Below are 21,111 nucleotides of genomic sequence, written 5' to 3' on the forward strand. Positions count from 1 at the left end.
TCCATTTTGTATACCCTTGCGGCAGTTGCATCTGTATAGATGGCGTTTGTTCTGAAGGAATTGATTTCCATATTCATTTTGTTCGATACCTGTTTACATTAATACGTGCTAGATTTGTATCTTTTTTTTTCTCGATCTGACCTGACAATCTGACGAGCTATATGAAAACAAAAATCGTTTATAATCTCTACTTCTTGAAAAGAGACATTGTCTCTCGTTGTACCTAAGACTGGCATCCATCTCAACAAACGTCAATTGCAACTGAGTGAAAACTTGTGCTATCTGTTATGAAGAAAGTATCTACGTGCTATCTAGAGTAAAGTATGATGGCAACACAGCTTCTACGGGGCCCTTCATTAAAACCTACCCTAGACAGAAATTGTAGTTGATGATTTTCTCCCGATTTCCTATGCTGCCTTCCCGGCTCCATAGTCATCTAGATAGCCATCTGAAAGACGCCCAAAGCACATCCAGCTGCTGTGGTGCGCATATATAGATAGATCGCGGATGATGGCCAGCCTACATTGCACTACTACCTTTTAGAATGGCAACCCCTGCGGGCAGCTTTGCAAAGTGAAAAGTAATTCTGAACCTCCTCTTTCGGTTGGAGTACTTCCTGTCTTAGGCTTGGAGAATACATATGCTACATATTTAAAAGAGCTTTGAAACGAATTGGAACTGGCATGTATATTATTGACTCTTTACTGAAGGAACCTTCCGTTGGTCTCTTCGACGAGCAAATCAAACTCAGGCTGGAACTCAGTATAGAAGTTGTGCTAAAGGTTGTCAGTGTACATGCTCTCAAGCACTTGGGTTTATATATTCATTTCACTTACAGGATTCTGGGCAGCATCGGCGGTGAACTTGGCTGCATCATCCTTGATTATCTTCTTTGGAAGACCATTGGCTGCTGCTGCTTCAGCAAGAAGCTGTGACTGGCAAGCGTTCTCCAGCATAGAGTAGAGGATAGCTGCTTCGTCAACAGTCCGGCCGACAGTCAGGAGGCTGCACATAAGTAAAGTCGAATTAGCCGGATAGAACTAGACGCATACAGAAGAAACAATGGCGAAAATCGACTCACCCATGGTTTTGCAAGATACATGCAATATTTTCCTTGCCCAATGCCTTTGCAATCGCCTTCCCTTCCTCTGCCGACAGAACAATGCCGCCATGGTCTTCGTAAACACCGACTCTGCCAAAGAAATTGCATGCATCTTTATAGACCCTGTTAGCACGAATTCCAATCCCCAATACCACCTCAAGAGAAATAAAAAGCAACTAACCTTGTGTAAGCATCTCAATTGGCTTTCCAAATGAACTCCATGTCTTTCCATGAATACCATGGGTGTGGGCTGCAGCCGTAACATCTGGGCGTGCTTTGTGAATCTCAGAATGAATCAGGAACCCAGCTTCATTAACTGGCAGTTGAGCTCCACCATCGACGACAAATCCATCAGCATCCAGAAGAACAAGATCCGAAGCCTTGATAGTCGAGAAATGCTTTGCGAACGGGTTCATCCAGAAATGATCTTTGAGGATCGGGTCTGCAAGTCGTCAGAATACTCTTGCCCATCTATAACGCATATTTCATTGAAAAGAGAGAGCGTCACACTTACCTCGCATCGAAATGTGCCCGGAGACACCCTCCCCATACCCTAGCTTGCCAAAGTACCGGAATGCAGCAGCCATGTGCTCCTTCATCCACTTACGCTTCTCGGTCAGGTCTGAGAAAGTGGGAATACCACGGAGTTTTAGGGTGCCATTTCGGCCTCCACGAGCCAGACCCTGGAATGATGCATCGTTTGCCGCTGGTGGTAGTGGAGGTAGTTGATCTTCGTTGGTCACACGAATGGACTGCTCCTGCTGTGTTGTCGTTATAGATGTCGACATAGTGAAAAATTGTCTGAATTGTCTTGATTTAAAGTACTATTTCACGAATTGGACCTTTGAATGTTGAGAGTTTATATTCATGAGGTCTGGTTCTCGGACTTAACTCCGAACTCTTATCTATGTGGAACCCCGCTCTGTCGTTGGAAGGCGCTGGCAGCCAATGCATTTGAATGCATTGAGAATTTGAATTTGAAGTGGAAATCGTTTATCTAATATATTGTACTCCGTACGGAGTAAATGTACGTATTGACTCCGGAGGCACAAGATTATAGGATTGGTCAAGGTGTCCGAGGTTCTCTACCCCCAAATCTATAGAATCTGTCTGTATCTGTATCGCCACATTATATGTATTATTTCATGAGTTGGGTATAAAAGATTATTCTTGATCATCTATATTATATGACTTATATTACCATCCACATTCAGTAAAGGCGTCATCATCTACTCCGTAAATCTCGACAGAATAGATGGATGCGCAGGTGGATGTATAAAATGACTAAGCAACAACACGTGACCCCGTTATCAGCCATGTGGGCTTCCTATCTCCAGGCCAATATCCCTCTCTCCTCCAATGACCAAGTCGTCTGATGTCAAAACATTGAGAGCCGCATTGGAGACATATTATTTCTGAACTCCACATGTTCCTGATTGGCTAGCTCAAAAGGTGTTCCTCAGTTACTTCATTGCTCTTTTCTTCTATGCAACCCCATTGAAATAGACATTGGACGCGTCTAGACCCATCATGGCGGAAGGAGATCCGTCATACATAGACTATGAGGCCTTCTTAGACCCAGACTTCTCCCCATTTTCATTCGCCAATACATTGGTGACAAGCACAAACAATGCAACAGATACCCCGTTGGATTTGTCAACACCATTGTCACGGGTGCTCTTTGATCTTCAGGAGATTGACACACATATCCATGCATTGACAACAAGATCAGCACTCCCATTGCTTTCACACACCCAAAGCCAAACTGCTGCTGCCGATAATATCTTGAAAGAATCAGGGACACAGATTGCTTCTGTCACTCAAGGGTACGAGCGCCTCCAAAAGGAGGTTATACAAAAATGGGAAGCAGCCGACGAAGCCCGTATTGCTGCTGAAAACTCGCTTGCAACTGTCCGCCTAGCAAGGGCTGTTGCGCGCTGCCTAACCCTGGGCAGGCAGCTGGAGAGCCAGGTTTCTGAAATCACAGGCCGAGGCGCAACAGGGCCGACACCTTCAGCAGGACCGGATGGGACAGCTTCGCCGTCAACCGGAAAAGATGGCTTCCGTGCCCTGGAACGAGCAGCGTACACGATTTTGAATCTGCGAGAAATGCTTTCAGCCACTACACAGGGCGAGGAAGGCTACGGTTTGGATCGGGTGAAAGTCATTCGCACTCTACGCGGAGAATTTGTCATCCCCGCAGAAAACATGGTCAAGTCAAGAGCACAACAGACTATCAACAGATTCTCTTTGTCCTCGAACTCGGCAAGCGCCAACGGCCAGTCATCCATGCCGTCTGGTTATAAGCAAGCCCGCGATGCGCGAGCACGGCTAGCAACCGCCGCCACAGCTCTATATCTTCTTTCGCCTCCGCCAAAAGGCGAAATCACTGCAGCCGACTACAAGCCCGAACTCCTATTGTCAACATTACAAGGGTTCATGCACACAGCGATCATGACCTCTGTAAATTCCCTCGCCCGGGCTCTTACTCAACTCCCAACCATGGACCGAACCCTCATCGACACCTCCGCACGATGCCAAGATATAGTCGCACTAGAGAACATTCTCAGAAACCTCCGCCCACCACCACACCCTCTCTTGGTCTCTACTACCACAACCGACGAACCCGCCACCGAATCCCAAACAGCGGCCTCAAACAAATCTAATCTCCTGCAGCCTCTTCTCCAGGCTCTAGACACCTCATCACTTCCTTCCTACTATTGGCGCTCCCTCGCCTCGTCTCTTGCCCCGCGTGTCCAGGAAATCGTCAGCCGAGGTGGTGTCTCTTCTCGCACACTGCGATCCAACCGTGATCGACTAAGAATCGAAATCAAAGAGTGTGTGCTCCGTGCGTCGCAGGTGTCTGCTACCAGCCTGTTGGCTGAAAAGGGCCGACCCGGAACTGACACGGTGGTGGTTGGAAACTGGGAGCGAGAAGCTGCTGTGATGGTGAGCTCAATTGTTGGTCCTCTGGGACGGTGATCATGTGGCTACTGCAAGCATGATGTACATTCCACCGAGTCTTTACAAGGAGATTCGAGATTCGATACGAGGTAGATGAGGTCAGTCGCAAGAGACTAAGTACAACTCTAATGAGAAATATAATTGTATGGCATCATCTATCTAGAGTGGTATACTACACCGAACTTGATATATCCTAATTTTCTGGGCGAGATCTGGAGCCAATTCTTTTTGGTTTATGGTATAAGACTTGTACAGCCTCTATACCTAACAACGCACACATATATAGATCTTGAATAATATGGGTATCTGTTTAGAGAAGTTATATTGAAGTTACCACTATGTTGTGTTGGCTTCTGTAACCCAGAGCAGAAGCCATGCGACCTACGTCACTGTACGGCACACAATTCCTCGCCAGTTGACGTAACCTCCAAGCCCCTAAGTAGTATCAATCATTTGAGTTTGTTGCATTGATATCCTTCAATGTTATTGATCCATCCATCCTTGAGTCTCTTGATTCCAGGGTAATCCACTGGGTCCGTACCCTGATTGGATCTTGACATATATTAGCTTCTATGTTTAGCCGACCTAGGGGGTAACTCACGATCCAATCTGGCAGTTATAGCCCTTGGTCCCAATTTTGAACGAGCCGGCATTTTTCCGATACTCCTGTTTGATACTGTAACCCTGACCGGGCCTATTGCATTCACTATAGCAGCCGCCCTCGTAGTTGTAGCCATGGCATACACTAATCTTAACGCAATAGTCGGCGCGCGTCTCTAGGTCTGCACTCTCGGCTGTAATTGATTCAATTAGCCTTATAAGAGGTGGGATTGAAAGTAAGACAGGGGCTTACCTGAAGGTGCAGCAATTGCCTGGGAGGTAGCGAATGCCATTAACACGAAGATTGGTGTGAAGACTTTCATATTTGCTAGTTGAATGAGGGGTTTTCGATGTTTGTGGAAGATGGATGGGTTGCAATACCAGTCTAAATAGAGGTGTTCAGGGGAGTATTTATATGTTTTGAATGTGATATGTACCGTACGGAGTAGTAGTAGAGTCGGTCTGGGAATTTTCTAAAATAGGTCAGTGGACGCCTTGAAGTAACCACATATGCCAACGATCCCCAATGATCCCCAAGAAATATGCAAAGTATTGAATGCAAGGGCCTTCAGCTGTACGGAGTACTCTGTATGGAGTACATGACTGCCAAATTAGGGTAGTGGGGTACCAAAGTATTTTCGTTATTGGCCTATGGTTTCGGAGGGCGACGGGCCGCAACTAGGCTTCCCCAACCTAACTCAACCCAATTTTGGGTTATACCCGTGCCAAGCGTCTACTAGTTATATAGGGGTACCTCTGTACAGCCCTGGAGTATGTTTTAGGCGCTTGGCACGTGTACTAGAAAAGCCAAGCCCCTAGGTACGTCCCCAATTGAGTGATAAATATAAAAAATATAAATATGCTAAGATCCTATAGCTACTCCGTACATAAATCAACAGCCAAGAGTTCTGGTGAGCAACTGTATTTTATTGAGGTGAGCGTACTGCTTCACTCAGCTGCTCCCGCGTTTTGCTCAGTTCTCACTAAGTGGATCAGGGCCCTCGGGTGTACTCAGTGAGCAAAAGGCGGTAAGGCCAGAGCACTAAAGCAGAAAGGGAAGACCAAGAAGTGGTAGCGGAAACCAAGTACTCCGTGCATAGGTACGGGCTACACTTGAATTCTACCGTAGGAGTCAACAAAATGAGTAATTAAATAGAGAAATTGACATTATGGAAACTAAACGTAGAAGAAACCTATACTCTTCTTTCCACCAGAGAATAAAGAGAGTTGCCCACAAAGTCAAACGACAAGCATGTTCCACATTGGTGTAGCTGTCCGGATCCTGCTGTCGAACTTTTTATAGCCATGATCCGTCTTTGTTGTCGGGAAGAGATAGTCTCGACATGCTGCGCCTCATCACCAAATGACTCGGTCGAAATGAGTGCCAGAAATCTGAACCGCATGTGGGCATATTGTTCCTCTTCTAGGGTTTATCATTTTTGTTGTATGTATGGCCTTTACCACAGAATGCGTACATTTGTCGCAATCCCAATTCTGTCTCGCTTTCCATGTTCCCATAAGTATGAGCATCAGTAAAACATAGCATACGAATAGCGGACCTCGCTAATTTCTGTTTGCTGCACCAAGACCATTCGTGTTCACCCGTTCTTCTCGGTGTAATCAAATACTTCTTCCTAGTTCCACTGCTCGTACCCCGAAGTGGAAGCCTGCGGACGAAATAGGGTAACTCTCGAGAATGGAAGCGGTTCGAGAAGCAGCGAATATTTGAGGAACTTGAAGTGTACAGCAAGCTATCACTAGATAACTGCAAGCCACAAGCATCAAAGGAAGAATGGCGTAACCTTCCAAGCAGCAAATGTAACAGAGAACCCACTCGCGTGAGGATCTGTACAGATTGGCTGGCTTTCCGTCATTCCATAGAATATGTCATGCTCCAAGCAATATTCGCTGTCGGTTGAGAGATCCTGCGGTCACCGAGGGAGGCCCACCTGACATTGCTACGAGATTGCTGGATCATCTCGCACTTTCCAACATTTCATCTCAGTCGCAGAATCAGATAAGATGAGTGTCCCATCATCATCCGTTCTTTTTTATTTTCATTTTCATTTTATTTTTTTGCAAAGTCCAGCACAGTCCGATTTCCGGTGAATGACGACCTGTGGTTGGCAGACATGTTGATTAATCCTTGCGAATTCCATCGCTCAACTTGGTACTCAATCGCACAGGCAGTTGCAAATCATCAAGTTCGAAAATGCATTTTGTTGTCAGCGGAGTTTCTGATATCCACGAATGACCCCCAAAGCAGATCATGCATGGTTGTATCAGCTCTGCTCCAGCATAAGGGATAGAAGATAGCGCTGCCAGATTATATCCTTCGGAAATGATGCAAAATAACAGCAACATCACCCCCACCCCAACAGTGTCAACTTTCACTACTCGATGCGACCGTTCGCATTTTCAGTCAGTATGATCTCAAGTGGGACGAAATAGGGATTTGAGTGACTATAGAGACGCCTATCGAAGTTCGACGGCTGATACATTGGCCCAATGCATCCCGAGCGTCACAACACAGTGCCGCACGATTATATCCCTCAGAGACGATATGAAATAGCGGTAATTTCGCCCTCACTCCGATAGTCCTGACTTCTGTGGGGCGGTCATCTTTTTGGCAAGTGGTTGCCGGTGTCAACCCCAATCGACACCATCAGAAGACTCCTGTCCTTGCGACGGATACTGGCATAGATTCTTCTTATTGAACGATTTCCCCAGCAAGAGGGATTGCTTTTCTTTGTTTTTGCATCAGCACACGTAAGACCTGTGGCTTTTTTTTTGGCCCAATTAGTGGTTATTGCCGCTTGGGGACAACAAGTCATGGGGAGGTGGACCCGTGTACTGCAGGCCATAATGCCCATCATTGAGAGAACCTTTTTGTTAGGGATGCTACCAAAGAATGAGGAAGAGAAAGCAAAGGAGCCTTCTTTTCGTTGACATAACAAATGAGGCGTAGTATCAGCTAGAGGAACTGAACAACCAGGCATCAGGCATTCAAACAGTTCCTCATCTTTGGTCGTGTCAGGATGTCTGTTAAATTTGCATATCCCGGAGTGGAGCCCCCTGACACCAGCAAGAAAAACGGGGGCGAGTGCATTATCTGATAGTAGTATATATCAACACTTAAATCTCTATGCATATATATGCATAGACACATTCCGCTCCCATGTCGACCTTTGGGCACACCATGTCTTGAGCATCTGATCAAGAGTCGGCCCTTTGATTGGAGGAAGCGAGTGTTCGTTTAACTTGCAGATATTCTTCCGCTCTTTTACTCTTTGTGGCCGCTTTTCCAGTCTTCTGTTTCCTTCCAAGTTGAACGAGGGAATTGAAAATTCGGATTGGAAGATGAGTGCTTCCTGAAATTTGAAGATCTATCGGTTCAGTGAGTATCAGAACAGATAAGCCTATATATGAGCCTCCATGCAGCAATCCAAGAGATGGGAAGGAGTCCTTCTGAAAGTCGCAAGTCGAGGATTCGTGTGACTATATAGACCACCTAGTGGTGTTCAATTGTCGGTTTAAATCATACAAGGCAATGCGTTCGAAGGAGTAATCTGTAGAAATATATGTTAGAAACGTCTCTAGAATAATATTCATGAAACTTACTAAATCCACCTTGTCGTATCATCGGACAGGCTCCCCAGAAACAGTATTATTGGGATTGAAGTTGTAGCCAAACACCGTATGACCCACCCCTACGACTTTTTTTGGATTCGTTTTAGAGAAGCGCTTTTTTGGATGTGGTTCAGAACCCTCCAGGCTCGAAGTTCTTATTTTTCAAGTCATTCAGAAGAAAAACCGAGCATTCTCTCGTGAGTGGCAACGATGACCGTGCAAGTTTCTCAGATGACCACGGGGTAAATCTGCGATGCGTGGAGAGATCATGACTCCAATCTTCTGAGGGAAGTTTAAACTTGGTAATCCCTTCGTTTGGAACCTTCCAGCTAGGTTCCGTGCTGCTCAGAATCCTCCAGGCTCTATGTCTTTCTTTTTCCAGCCTCGTCGACTCGGCTCTTGGTTTCTCTTTGAAGCCTCCTCAATTTTTTTGGTTTCGTTTTCGAGCCCTTCCGCTTGTTTCGGACTTCATTTAGGCACGCTTTTCGGTTCAGTTCAGTCTGTTTTGATACTTGTTGGTTTGTTGGTTCTTTTCCCTTTTCTCTCCCTATCTCTCTTTCTTCCTTTTCCCACTGGCTACACTATAATAATAGTGTCGGTGCTAGCGATGATTTCAGCATACGGACACATCCTGCAGCCATTCACAATATATCCGAGAATGTCCACCCGACGGCAAAGCACTGGAGAGAATAGTGTCGAAGAGTAGAGTTCCAGGTCAAGAGCTCTTAGAGGCTCTATCGCTCCAATTCTAGGTTGGAGCTTTGCAAAAGAGGCGACCTCACATCTCCAAATTCGTTTGCGGGGGAAGCGATAGATGAGACAGTTTGAGGGTCAATTGCAAAATTTCTTGGCAAAAGGTTCTCTCACATCTGGGGGCTCTATTATGTGATAGTTGTATACTAGTGTATCAATCAAAGGGGATCATGGGTGGTATGGCGAATTTGAATAACAGCATTGTCCGGGATGCCGACATCGAGACTAGCACAAGTGCCGATGAGCCTTCTCTGCTATGCGATGCTAGCACGAGGTAACACCAGCAGGGTCTCGATTTCGAGCGAGAGTCGATCGAAGATGATGTACGTGATATCGGTGGGCATCGCCTGAAGAACCGTCATGTTGCCTTCGGTCATGATGGGAAGGTCGTCAATGAATGGCATGGTGACGATGATTGTTGGTGGACGAATTCCGAAAGTCAAACATTGAAAACACAGCGCTGATAGCCAAGGAGGCCTTCGTACCTTCCCGAGGGAACATGGCGTTCGATAGAACCGGATGCGTGGTGACGGTTAGGAATTGAGTAATCAGCCGCGATATGTTTTTCTTCTCCAAGATTCTGGCGTATACTGAGCACCGGGTTCATCGTCGTCTTCTTGCCAGACAAGGATTGTTGTTTTGCGGGCTCGATATTGCCGCGAGTATGGGTTGTCCTTCGAAATGCCAGAGGTAGTCTGGGCATGATCTCACACTGTATCCAATATTCTGGTTTAAAGTTAGGGTACCAATCGCGTAGACGTAGCTTCGAAGGTCAAGGACGGTTGTATGCAGAGTCGAGTCTCCCGGTCGAGAGTGACAAAGGTCAGATGGAGACAGGCTGGCTTGGCATGTATCAGGCTTTCAAATTGCTCGAGAAGGGACTGCCAATCACCAATACCACACATAAGGTCGATATCAAACTGCTGGACTTGCTGAAAGGCGAACTTGTATCTACCCCGACAACACATCCCGGTTTTCATTGTGACTCAAATATTCCGTCCTAAGTCTGGAACGAGGAGCATGAAGACAAGAAACATAATATGAGAGAAGATAAGGCGAAGAGGCAGTGTGGTTCACGGTTGAGGCAACTAAATCGAAGGATCCTTTGTTTTTGCTGTTGCCTACAAACGGTGGATCTAATCGGGAGTTGATGGTTAAAATAACTGCAATCATCACGAGTCAATCATCACGAGTGAAAAAAAGAAAAAAAAAAAAAAAAAAGAAATACGTGACTCACTGTTCATGTGCCTACCCGCTTGGATCTTGGCTCGTCTCTTTCGTGGGGTAAACTGCTAGGACAAAGCTGCTAGAGAAAGTTTGTTTTGAGCATTCGACATTCGACCTTGACTTCAGGATACTGGTCTCTATGCCGATCCTTGCGTTGCAGTTGCCACGGATAAGGTGTTTAGCACAGCAGTTGGGCCATGCCTTAGATATTGTTTTGATGTCCAGGGGCGCGCTCAGGATGTGCCAGAGCAATACCAGCATACACGCTAAGCGTCTAAATGAAGTTATAAGCTTTGGGGAAAGGGAGGGAGGGAAGACGTAGAAAGATCTGAGAAGGAGGAGGAGGGAGAGGAGGGAGATGAGGGAGATGAGGGAGATGATAGTGAGAATGGGGAGGGGCAATAGAGGTAGGAAAGAGCAAGAGAGTGAGTCAGTTGGAGAGTAGAAGATGAAGAGAAGCTTGGAAAGAGACAAACAAACGGAAGCTTCTAGTCCTTAAATTGTCCTATCATTACATACACATGAATATGCTTATTTGAGCCTCCAACATTTGAATGTGGACGGCCCCGGGGATGATCTTGGAAAATGAACTAATAGAACCTCTCAACATACGCTATTCTCGACGTAAATAAACCATCAACATCATATATGTCGACTTGGAGTTTCCACCAGTAGTGGTTGCTCCAAAGGGAATTCGTGATTATTCCTCTACAAGCCACACGTTCTAGACATTTGATTTGCTATTCACCCTGAACATCCATATGTACTCAACCCTAGAATAATGCCAGCTATTTCATAACATAGTCCATATCCGCCTAACTGTTAAATTACACCACTACTATAAATATCCGAACCTTGTTGTCGCACCATGGGCAACAGACCCTTGGAAGCAATAAACACCCAACACCCGGACACGCAAGTCCCAGGTACCAGCACCCAGCCGCGCCCCAAAGCCAAGGCGCGAACTAGCGTACCTGACCAGGAACAAATCCGTGTGTACGGAGTACCTTGGGCCGACTATCTCAACACCAGGTTATCGGGACCTAATCCGTCAGCTCGTACAGAATCCAAACCAAAAACCTCCGAACATCGGAAAATAATCCCCACGCATAAATGCACATACATACACAAATACTCCGTAAGATATGACACAGATAATCGGGTAGATCTACCTCTGCAAGTATGTCGTACAAGTACCTGAACGCGGTGGGTGTTCAGAGGAGTCAGATGACTCCCACGCTGTGTACCATGGTGGTGGGGATCTCTAGGCAGTTCTGAAAGTGGCTGGGAGCTGGTGTGTGCACTGCATGTTGACTCAATGCCCTGGATGCAGAGGGGGACAGATGCATGTCAGTTGCTAAGGAGGGGGGTTGGGGTCCAATTAGATTGGGGGAATGGCATGGGTATGGATTAGAGAATACAGAGATAGGTGCGCTTTGTCCGTTTCGTCCGGTCTGGAATTCACATGTGAATTGGAACTCTCAGCCTCCTGGTACTTATTGTATGTACTATGTGTGTGTATCGGTGTCTCCAAGGCTGGGAGGGGAGGATAAGGTTTATTGGTGCTTTGGATGCTGGATGATGTGTTGTTAGTGCATACTATCTAGTTATCTCACTATATACGAAGTAGATACTGCAGGTGGTATATACTATGAGATAACCAAAATGATACAATAATATAATCTATTAATATAGTAATATTTTTTTTTTGCTAATACTTATTGTGGTCATATTACAAGGCGGCTCCTACGTGGCCACCCAGGTACGCACCCCGACACATAATCAGGTACAAATTACATGGATGGACCTGGTATGAGATGCAGAGCATGGCCTATGATTGGACTGATCAGTAAACGGTCAATGACCAGTCAGATAAGCAGACCGCTGGAAAGGCAAACGGATCGCCTCTCCAGGGGCGAAAAACAACAACGGCAACAACAACAACAATAACAACTGGAAATGTGCGGAGTACAAAGTACCGCCACCCAAAAAAGACAAAAATCGATGATCCTTGGAAGAGGTGGAAGGAGTGGAAGTTTTAGCCGTAGCCCTGGAGATCTCACAAGTCAAAGACGTCAGCATATCCACCGATCCGGACAGCCCAGGGGGGCTGTAATTCAGGTTTATCGATAAGCCCTGCAGCTTGGTACCTGGTTCTACTTGGCCGTGCGCCTCATTGCCAGCCCTGCAGATGTACCTACAGGTACCCGGGGTCTGGGATTTTCCCCTCTTCTCGTGGGATGTAGCGACGATCGATGGGTTTTCTTTGACCCCCTCGGTGTATTTATATGGATATTCAACGTGGGTAGATAGTATTTCTCCGCTGTACTCCGTACAGGACTTTTCCCGCGACGGTTAACTAAACTGTCGATCATTCGGATTAGCGGCAGGAGCCCCATCTTCACCTATTTCACCTATAGTATTTGTTCATCTCGCCGAATCATATCCTGCAAACTATATATACGTAATGTAGAATAATATGCCGCACTTGGTCAAGGAGGGGAACCATGTCTTCCATGGAAAGAGTAGTGTATCTCGCCTCCTTTGGTTCCCGCCAATCGCGTTTGCTGGATCATAACCAATCCTCCATGGGGCCGATCTGGGGCCAATGCGGTACAGTACATGGTCAGGAATTTTTGATTTGCTACAGAGTACAAAATAGGTCCAACTCCAGGAAATAAGCACATCATCTACATCGGCCGTGGCGTCACATCCGATGAGGTATTTGACCCCAAGGTCCAAGTCAAAACGAATAGAGTACATTAAAGTACATGAGAACCAGGGATCTGAGGATGTTGTACAGCATTGGCCTTCCCAAGGTTGGGAGTTGCCGTTTGCAGACTCGAGTGAAAGTGGGGGAAAGTTTAGCAGCGACGCAGGCACGATGGGCCAACGGGCTTAGTCCCAGGGGGTGAAAGTTTCAGGTGGCCTGAATGCGGTTTCAACGGAGCTGTCGGATCATCCAAATGACGAGTTCTTTTCATATTATTTTCATGGAGTCAGATGTATTGAAAGAGGTATGTTCTAGAATGTATGTTCTAGAATGTATATTGTAGAATGTATACTCCCGGGGTCTGTATAAGATGAAAATGAGATCTATCTCTTATCAACACCCCCGCAGTCTATGTACGCAGTACTCCGTACATGTAGGTGTAATCTAAAATTAACTATGGGCGTGAGCCAATGTAAGATCCTCCATAAGAAGGCTCGAGCAAAAGGATTCATATTGTATAAAGACTTCGTATCGGGACGGACCATTCGGAACCCTTTCCCCTACCGCGTAACCATTCTTCTAAGAGTATGACGAGGTGCGATACATCCACGCGATGCAAGGGGGGGATATGGTTGAGGGGGCTTAGGGGGAGAATGGAGGAGTATATTCGAGGTTAACCCTAAGATCTCCACCAAAAGAGTCTCGACCTTTTTCTTCTCCCCAAGAACCAAACTTCTTGAGGCTTGGCAGTGCCTATTTCCAGGGTCTGGGAAAGATGGTTAACGTCAAGAACCCTTCATTTCGATGGTTTAACCTACTTTTGTATAATACATTCCTCTAAAGATCGAGGGAAGCAGTAGGTCTAGACTTGAATCTCCCCAAGTCAATGTCCCAAGTAGCTTCAAAGTAGCTCCAATAAGTTCAAGTAGTTCAAGTCACTAATGAATCATGGAGGTGCCTGGTGCCTTTTGAATAAAATGGAGACACGCGGATATCTGGTGAAACACTTAATGATTCGCATCGGTAGCCCCGGAAGGTCTTTGAGTTCCTGTTGAGTTCCTGTCTTTTTCCTCTTTACTCTCTTGACTCTTTTTTTTTGCCCCTCGCTTCCCCGATAAGCCTCTTCTTCTTCTCATCGTCACCATTTTCTGTTTTCTTTTTTTATATTCTTCTTATTAGTATATACCCTTATATACTCAACCCTTTTTTTTTCCTTTTTGGTTCATTTTTCTCCTACCCGGCTGATCGGATCTCTATTTCTTTTTTCTTTCTGGAAATCTTTCCAAGAGATGATCGCGATCAGCTAACGACCTTCCCTTTTCTCTTATTTCTTACATTCTTGACCTCTTCTCCCCGCCCTTGCGTTTCGGATCCTAATACACACATTCTATTTCCGCCCCTCTTTCTCTTCTTTCTCTTCCAGAGTAAGCGCACTTTCAAATCGTACGTGTGGAATCTTCTCCGAATCTCTTTTGGTCTCTTCTCTCTCTCTCTCTCTCTCTCTCGCTCTTTTTTCTTGGCCCACTCAAGTAGTGTTCAGGTTACTGAGTTTGCGCAAATGTTCACAGTCAATCCGACCAGACTCCGCGTCTTGATCTCCGATTTCTCCGTAGCGCTGCGGTTTTTACGACTCGACATAGAGACATATAGAATCCCAACTGGTCCTGGGGTGATTATTCCGATCGGATTGTCGGATTTGCGACTGGTGGTCAGGAACATTCGCATTTGGCTCTCCGAAGACCTGACATCACTTCCGCCTCCCACCCGCTTACGTCGATATGGCTTCCTTTCTCCCTGTCAACAACTCGGCCCCTGAAGACCACGCGATGGATGGAGAAGCTACACCCCGTGCGAACCCAAATGGCGTGACGGTAACACCGGACGCTTCTTCGACCGAGCAGTTTCCGGATGGAGTTTCACATCACAGCCGCGGTAGCGACGCTTCATCCCGCACAACCTTGACCCACGCTCGAACCCCGTCAACGTCTGACGAACACATGCACGACTCCGAGGGAGAACAAGACGATTCCGATCATGATCAGAACCAAGGAAGTAACGCACCGCCCTCGAAAAAGAAGAAAGGTCAACGGTTCTTCTGCACCTCTTTCCCTCCTTGCAATCTGAGCTTCACCCGGAGCGAACATCTGGCTCGCCATATTCGAAAACATACTGGTGAACGCCCCTTCCAGTGCCACTGCTCTCGCCGGTTTTCTCGACTCGACAACCTCCGCCAGCATGCTCAAACAGTCCATGTCAATGAGGAGATTCCCGGGGATTCGCTAGCGGCCACGGGCACACGGTTCCAGCGCCAGGTCCGTACAGATCGAGTGCGGCCACCAGGTCGGGCGCGGGCAGGCACCGGAGGCAGTGTCAGTGGTCATACCCGAGGTCATAGCAGGAATTTGTCAACCTCGAGTATTGCGTCCACCGCCTCAACATTCAGCCAACCTCCGGAACTTCGCCGGCGCCCCCCGCCTTTGATCATGGCCAACGACCCCGCAGCTCGATCCCGACTGGCTATGGATTCCATGGGAGAACCTCCGAGCACACCCCCGGCCCAGATCCGTGGCGCTCCTGGTCCCTCGACAGCTGGATCACCATACACCCCCTCCAATATGTTTGCTGCTACTGGCGGAAGCCCCCAATTTGCTTCGCCCATGTCTGGTACAGCACATGGGTTCTGGGAAGGCAAGACAGCTGCCCGTCGTCTTTCAGTGCCGACGAGCAGCAATCCTTTCATCGCACAGCACGGCAATGCATATCCTCCGGCATATCACACCCCCGCCGGCGCACCTTATCCAAACGCGGCTGGTGTATTTGCAAGCCCCACTAGCACACATTACTCTGTATCTCGTGACGAGGGCACCCTAAGCGCGGCTGAGGCAGAAATGCGGAGGAGAACTTGGCATCCTTCGTCGTACACAGGGTTTCCACGGCCTGCAACCAGTGGCCTAAACCAATACCATACACCAGACAATGTACCGGCCTCATTCGGCGTCAACGGTTCGGCCGAGCATCCGCCCCGACTTCCCGGAATTGAGAGTTTCGACAAAGTAGTCCAACGGCCGATGACCCCACCCACCAGGAAAGGCAGCCCAATGCAGCTTGATGGCCACCATCGTCCACCACCTAACCCTGCCTTTGGGTCTGGATTCAATTACACACAGCCAGCCCACCGTCCACCACCCCCAATCTCCGGCCCTGGTCACCGACGCGGCCATGTGTCCTGGGATATGTCTTTGCATCATAACCTAACCGGATTGGATATCCGAGACCGACGCCCATCCACTGCATCCGCTTCTCAATGGGGTCAACAAACGCTCGCGGAACTCCAAAATGTCTCTTCCCGCCCCTCGTCGTCTTACCAGCCTTCATTTGGCCCAATGGCCGAAAAAAGCCCTGAAGAGTATCGGGGACATCGCCCAAGCCTTTCAACGGGCAGCCGCACGCGAACCTCCCCCGAGGATTCCAGTAGCAGTGAGGGTGTACATACCCCATCCACTGCATCGCTTGAGTATCATCCCGCGATTGTGCACAGCAGCGGGTATATTGAATCTCAGGATTCCTCACTACCTTCCGAGCACCCTCCACAGGTAAGAACTCCTGTTCGAACGGACGGCTATCGCCCTGGTTACTAACGCCGTCATAGATCTGTGGCCGCCAATCCTCCCACGCAGACGGTTATGAAGCCCACAACGACCGGGAGCCCAGGCCCGACGTCTTCTCAGACTCTCCTGCCCGAAATTCCGGCATGGGCCGCCTGGAAGCTCTTGTCGCCGTCGCCACAAGCGAGAACAAAGGAGCAGCCAAGCTATTCCTGTAAATTGTCAGGACAAAGCCCTCCCGTTTTATACCATTCTACACCATTTTACATATGAAAGTCATCTTCGCTTCCTGCAACTAGCTGGAGAGTGATCATCATATACTTGGCATTCCACCTTCCGTCTCTCTCCTACTCCCAATTTACAACTACTCTTTCCGCCCGCCCTACTTCCAACATTCAGCCCATTGGCCTTTTTTGGCTTTTCCAACTCTTTTTTTATTTATTTATATATTTCGGGGATTCTCATATTTCCCGTTTTGTTATAGCGAGACCCTTGATGAACTGATGACTTTGACGACAACTGATACACGACCGGGAAATCTAGCCCATCTTTCTTTCACTTGTGTTCGGGGGTCTTACATTTGTGTCTATGATCTTTTTTTTTTTTTTTTTGGACAGTTCTGGATGGCAATCTTTTTCGGATGAGTTCTTAGTCCTGAGATGCATGTCCTGGCGTTCGCATGGGAAGTTTTGTATGAATGGAGTCATGTGCATGACGATACCCTATCGATCATTTGGTTCCTCTTTCATTTTTGGTCGTGGTCCACGGTGTGACTGAGTGTTGCTGAGTGTTGCATTTCGCTTGCTCTCTCTGTGGGCTCTTCATCTCTCCCATCCCGAGTCCCTTCCTTCTCTCTACCTGCTCATTTCGTTTTGTGTCTTACTATATTTTTGGGGGGTTGACTGTCTGACGCTTTAACGGACTATAACTATGGGAACGTTTGATATCTTTTATGATCTGAATATGACTGGAATGCATGAATGCTACTTTTCTTCTAGCCACAATTCACGTACAAATCCACGCAAAGGAACCCTTTAAATGATCACGCCGATCATGCACACATACACTAAGGGGTTCGAGAATGGAGCATCAGGCTTGTGACATCTGGGGCTTGATTGTAAGGGTGTGGAGTAGAAGATCGGAAACATTACCATATTGTATGGATTGTACATGGTAGCTCTAAAAATTCTGCTCTTCTACACCCACCCAGATGTGGTTAGTGAGAAGACCCCAGAACCGGATAGGGAATGAGGCAATGACTTGCAGGTGACGTCGACGGGAAGTTTAGCTCTCCGGGACTGGGCCTTGGTTCATCCCCACTTGTAACCCTGTACGTTTCTACAAAGTTGGGAAAATATTGTAGGCATTTGAGAGGTATTGAGGGATTAGAATAATTAGTGTACAAGATCCAGAGGTCAATTAATATATCAAGAGTAAAACTGCATCTGAGAGGGGGAAAAAAGAGAAAGAAAGAAAGAAAATAAACGACAGAGGCAAGTTCTAGTACGTGCGGACAAGGACTGGGAACAAGACGTCATAGTCGACTCGTTTCCCCGGTCTTGAGAGCTACCTATAAAACCAAGGATACTCCAACCTGTCAACCCCAGAATTTACTTCAATTACACCCTCTACATATTCCCCTCCCAACACTCCACTACACATTATGTCGAAGAGCCGGGTTCCATTGTTTCTGGGTCTCGCTGCGGCGGGCGCAGGCGGTTACTACTTGTACTCTGCCGGCGGCGATCCTTCAGCAGCAAAGCACCAACTGAGAAGTACGTACCCTGTCTGACAAATTTCTACAATGCTATTGAATTGCCGGGACATTGAGCTGACTTTCCTCCACTCTAGTCGATGCCGAAAAGGCACGCGAGAAGCTCCCAGGTACAAACAACGCCGAGAAGTTTGGCACAGACGTCGGCAAGGAAGCCGGTGCTAATATCGATGATGCTGTAAGTTCTATTCTATGCATGGTGTTACACAAGCATTTGTCCTAGATACCCGATACAACCACAATTAGAGATACTGTGACATATTATACTAACCATCCCAATCCTAGATCGCCAGAGCCCGCGCTGAAGGCAAGCGCATCCCCGAGTTAGCCCAGGACGGCAAGGAAAGGCTTGATGAGCTTCGCGAGGAAGCAAAGAACAAGTTCAATGCCAATCGGGATAAGATCAACAAAAGTGTTGACGAGATCGATCGCGAAGTCGAGCAAAAAGCGGCTGAAGCGAAGAATGCTGTCTCTGGCTGGTTGGGTGGCAAGAAATAAGCTTCTTTTTCGCCCTTGAGCCTCGACGATTTAATGCTATTATTTTATTACGGCGCTGGTCGGTTTGAGAATATCACGAAGAATTCCAGGTCTATGAAACTTATGCGTGTTTCTTGTTGTAAATGCCAGTGTAGCTCGAGTTCATTGTATGCCCGGTATGCAATGCATACGGTGTTGGTCTGTCCAGGGCGCGTCATGAAACCGAGTATTGTCATCCAGTCCTTTCTCGATAGTAGAGACCAATTTGGAATTGATTTTCTGCCATGCATCGGAGCGAAGAAATGTCTAGGCGCTGAGCTTGGACACACTGACATTCCAATGCCGGAGTATTACCGTAGCGACGAGAATGCCTGGCCATGGAGCTTTCTTGTATTTTATACTCAATTCTTTTTCTAGAATTTATTATATCAAGACTGCTCTCTTCCTTTTCAGACGAGTATCCTTATATTCCATATTTAAATTGAAGTTCATATAGTTCCCGCTCACGCGTTTCTATTTAACCCGAAACGGCTAGTGTGGTTTTTTTCAACGCGCCCTTCAACGCGTCTCTCCTTTGTACCTTCTCTGACATCTCCTCCCACTTTCCACTTTCCACTTTGTGCACTTTCCCACGTCTTGTTTTTTTTCTTCTAATATCTCGGTATCTCTTACCTTGTCTATTATAATACAGTTATATCCATCGCCCTTTCTTCATTTATCCTCCCTCGACCAGCAAAAAATTTTCAGCAGTCGCGATGCCGCGCACCTCCCGGTCAAGCTGCGTTGCTCAGCCAGCCATTCAAGCCTTCACTCGGGCAACCAAAGCCGGCATTACTCCGCAGCTACCTGCAAAGAAGATAGCATCTCTTCCAGTCTCGCCTTCCAAAAAACGCAAACTCCAGGAACTCGAAAACTTCGACAACGGTAGCAGACAGGCGCCAATTGAAGAGGAAGGCACGCCCTCGAAAACTTTGCGGCTCAACGAATTATCTGTTTCCTCACCACGCAGCGGCCACTATGCCTCTCCCAAGAAAGCTTCACCCGCGAAGACCCCGAGTCGGACCCCGAGTCGACGGGTTGCCCCTGTCAAGAAAGCGCCCTCGACACCCGCAACCCCTTCGAAGCAACGAACCCTGAACTTCGAGAAGGTTATTCCAGTGCACGAGGAAACCCCAGCTATCGAGCGGCCTGCATTCTTCAACGATATTCTCAACCTTCACTCCTCCTTTGTTCAGGCTTTCTCCATTCACATGGCCCACAATGGCGCAAGTACCCCTGCGGACCTCCGAGAATTCCTTGGCAGCGTGACCCGCCTCTGGAATAAGCGCAAGGTGCAGATGAAGGACTTGCAGCGTCTTGTTTGGGTTTGGGAGCAGAGTTCGAAAGCGAAACACATTTCATATCGTCTAGCGAATTATGGACTCGGCAAAATTTGCATGGAGCGCACCGTGCAGGTCAATGTGCAGCCTCCAGCTTTGCAAGACTCTTTCGAAGAAGCCTTGGACTTGCTGTGGGAAAAGGCTCCAGAGGCCCTTCGGGATGCTAGTGAGGAGGCTCAAGCAACTCTGTTCATCGAGTCTCTCGGTCTCTCCACAATCCACGAGTCTCTTACCCCTTTCACTGTTTTCCAGAAAGGTCAGCAACGACTCCAGGATCTGAAGGGTGGTCTGCTCCGCTTGAAAGCCGAGAGAATGCGCTCAGAGTCAGCAGAGACAACTCCCCTGGAGCGGACGGCAACGGTCAGCCGCCGCCAGAGTCTGCTCGATCGAATTAAGAATAAGGAGCTACGCCAGTCCAAGCTCCCTCCCCCGCCTGCTAAGAAGGAACTCGTGCGACGTGCAGCCGCCGATCGGGTGGAGGAAGTAGCCGGGATCCTGGCCCTGTTGCGTCCCGCAGGGTATGTGGGAAATGGCATCAAAGCCATGCTTGCAGCCCAACGCAAGCCCTTCAAGCTCGATGTGATGGTCGAACATGTCCGTGACTCGGTCCGCAGCGAGATCCCTCGTGAGGAGGTGGAGATGTGTCTTGAGATTCTGTCGGATACAAAGGTGGCTGGTGACTGGATCAGTATGGTTACTGTAGGCCAGATGAAGTCGGTCGTGCTGAAGTCTTGCAAAGATGTCTCTGCCAAAGATATCGGGGCGAGAGCCGCCCAGTTGAAGGCTGACTGGGAGAAGTCTGCGTCTTGTGTGCAGACTACTCTCTTGTGATTTACGTTTTTTTTTTCTTTCTTTTCTTTTGGTTTACTCCTTTGTTTTTCATTGTT

The 21,111-nt window shown here is 47.6% G+C and overlaps 8 protein-coding genes across 8 annotated transcripts; 4 read left to right on the plus strand and 4 right to left on the minus strand.

The window, feature by feature from the left end:
* Window positions 1-701: 701 nt before the first annotated feature.
* On the minus strand, window positions 702-1,890 carry N7487_005111 (class II aldolase/adducin domain protein; the record flags this gene model as incomplete). Its single annotated transcript, XM_056872858.1, has 5 exons — window positions 702-776; window positions 837-1,005; window positions 1,082-1,214; window positions 1,284-1,544; window positions 1,617-1,890. 5 exons carry the CDS (start codon window positions 1,888-1,890, stop codon window positions 702-704), a joined length of 912 nt encoding a protein of 303 aa, XP_056730578.1.
* A 742-nt stretch (window positions 1,891-2,632) lies between these two features.
* N7487_005112 (putative Golgi transport complex component Cog5) lies at window positions 2,633-4,084 on the plus strand (the record flags this gene model as incomplete). Its single annotated transcript, XM_056872859.1, has 1 exon — window positions 2,633-4,084. The coding sequence occupies one exon, from the start codon at window positions 2,633-2,635 to the stop codon at window positions 4,082-4,084; it is 1,452 nt and encodes a 483-aa protein (XP_056730579.1).
* A 431-nt stretch (window positions 4,085-4,515) lies between these two features.
* On the minus strand, window positions 4,516-4,989 carry N7487_005113 (uncharacterized protein; the record flags this gene model as incomplete). The annotated part of the gene is made up of 3 exons (XM_056872860.1): window positions 4,516-4,618; window positions 4,668-4,860; window positions 4,920-4,989. 3 exons carry the CDS (start codon window positions 4,987-4,989, stop codon window positions 4,516-4,518), a joined length of 366 nt encoding a protein of 121 aa, XP_056730580.1.
* Window positions 4,990-9,207: 4,218 nt separating this feature from the next.
* N7487_005114 (uncharacterized protein) lies at window positions 9,208-9,453 on the minus strand (the record flags this gene model as incomplete). Its single annotated transcript, XM_056872861.1, has 2 exons — window positions 9,208-9,300; window positions 9,331-9,453. The coding sequence occupies 2 exons, from the start codon at window positions 9,451-9,453 to the stop codon at window positions 9,208-9,210; spliced, it is 216 nt and encodes a 71-aa protein (XP_056730581.1).
* Window positions 9,454-9,488: 35 nt separating this feature from the next.
* Window positions 9,489-10,029, minus strand: N7487_005115 (uncharacterized protein; the record flags this gene model as incomplete). The annotated part of the gene is made up of 2 exons (XM_056872862.1): window positions 9,489-9,761; window positions 9,796-10,029. 2 exons carry the CDS (start codon window positions 10,027-10,029, stop codon window positions 9,489-9,491), a joined length of 507 nt encoding a protein of 168 aa, XP_056730582.1.
* Window positions 10,030-14,767: 4,738 nt separating this feature from the next.
* On the plus strand, window positions 14,768-16,972 carry N7487_005116 (C2H2-type zinc finger protein; the record flags this gene model as incomplete). Its single annotated transcript, XM_056872863.1, has 2 exons — window positions 14,768-16,582; window positions 16,639-16,972. 2 exons carry the CDS (start codon window positions 14,768-14,770, stop codon window positions 16,810-16,812), a joined length of 1,989 nt encoding a protein of 662 aa, XP_056730583.1. The 3' UTR covers window positions 16,813-16,972.
* Window positions 16,973-18,183: 1,211 nt separating this feature from the next.
* On the plus strand, window positions 18,184-18,866 carry N7487_005117 (uncharacterized protein; the record flags this gene model as incomplete). The annotated part of the gene is made up of 3 exons (XM_056872864.1): window positions 18,184-18,369; window positions 18,446-18,546; window positions 18,654-18,866. The coding sequence occupies exons 1-3, from the start codon at window positions 18,258-18,260 to the stop codon at window positions 18,864-18,866; spliced, it is 426 nt and encodes a 141-aa protein (XP_056730584.1). The 5' UTR covers window positions 18,184-18,257.
* Window positions 18,867-19,600: 734 nt separating this feature from the next.
* On the plus strand, window positions 19,601-21,055 carry N7487_005118 (DNA replication factor Cdt1 C-terminal domain-containing protein; the record flags this gene model as incomplete). Its single annotated transcript, XM_056872865.1, has 1 exon — window positions 19,601-21,055. One exon carries the CDS (start codon window positions 19,601-19,603, stop codon window positions 21,053-21,055), a length of 1,455 nt encoding a protein of 484 aa, XP_056730585.1.
* Window positions 21,056-21,111: the final 56 nt, after the last annotated feature.

Source organism: Penicillium crustosum, assembly GCF_028827405.1.
Source record: "Penicillium crustosum strain IBT 35664 chromosome Unknown utg000002l_segment0_segment0, whole genome shotgun sequence".
Taxonomy (NCBI): domain Eukaryota; kingdom Fungi; phylum Ascomycota; class Eurotiomycetes; order Eurotiales; family Aspergillaceae; genus Penicillium; species Penicillium crustosum.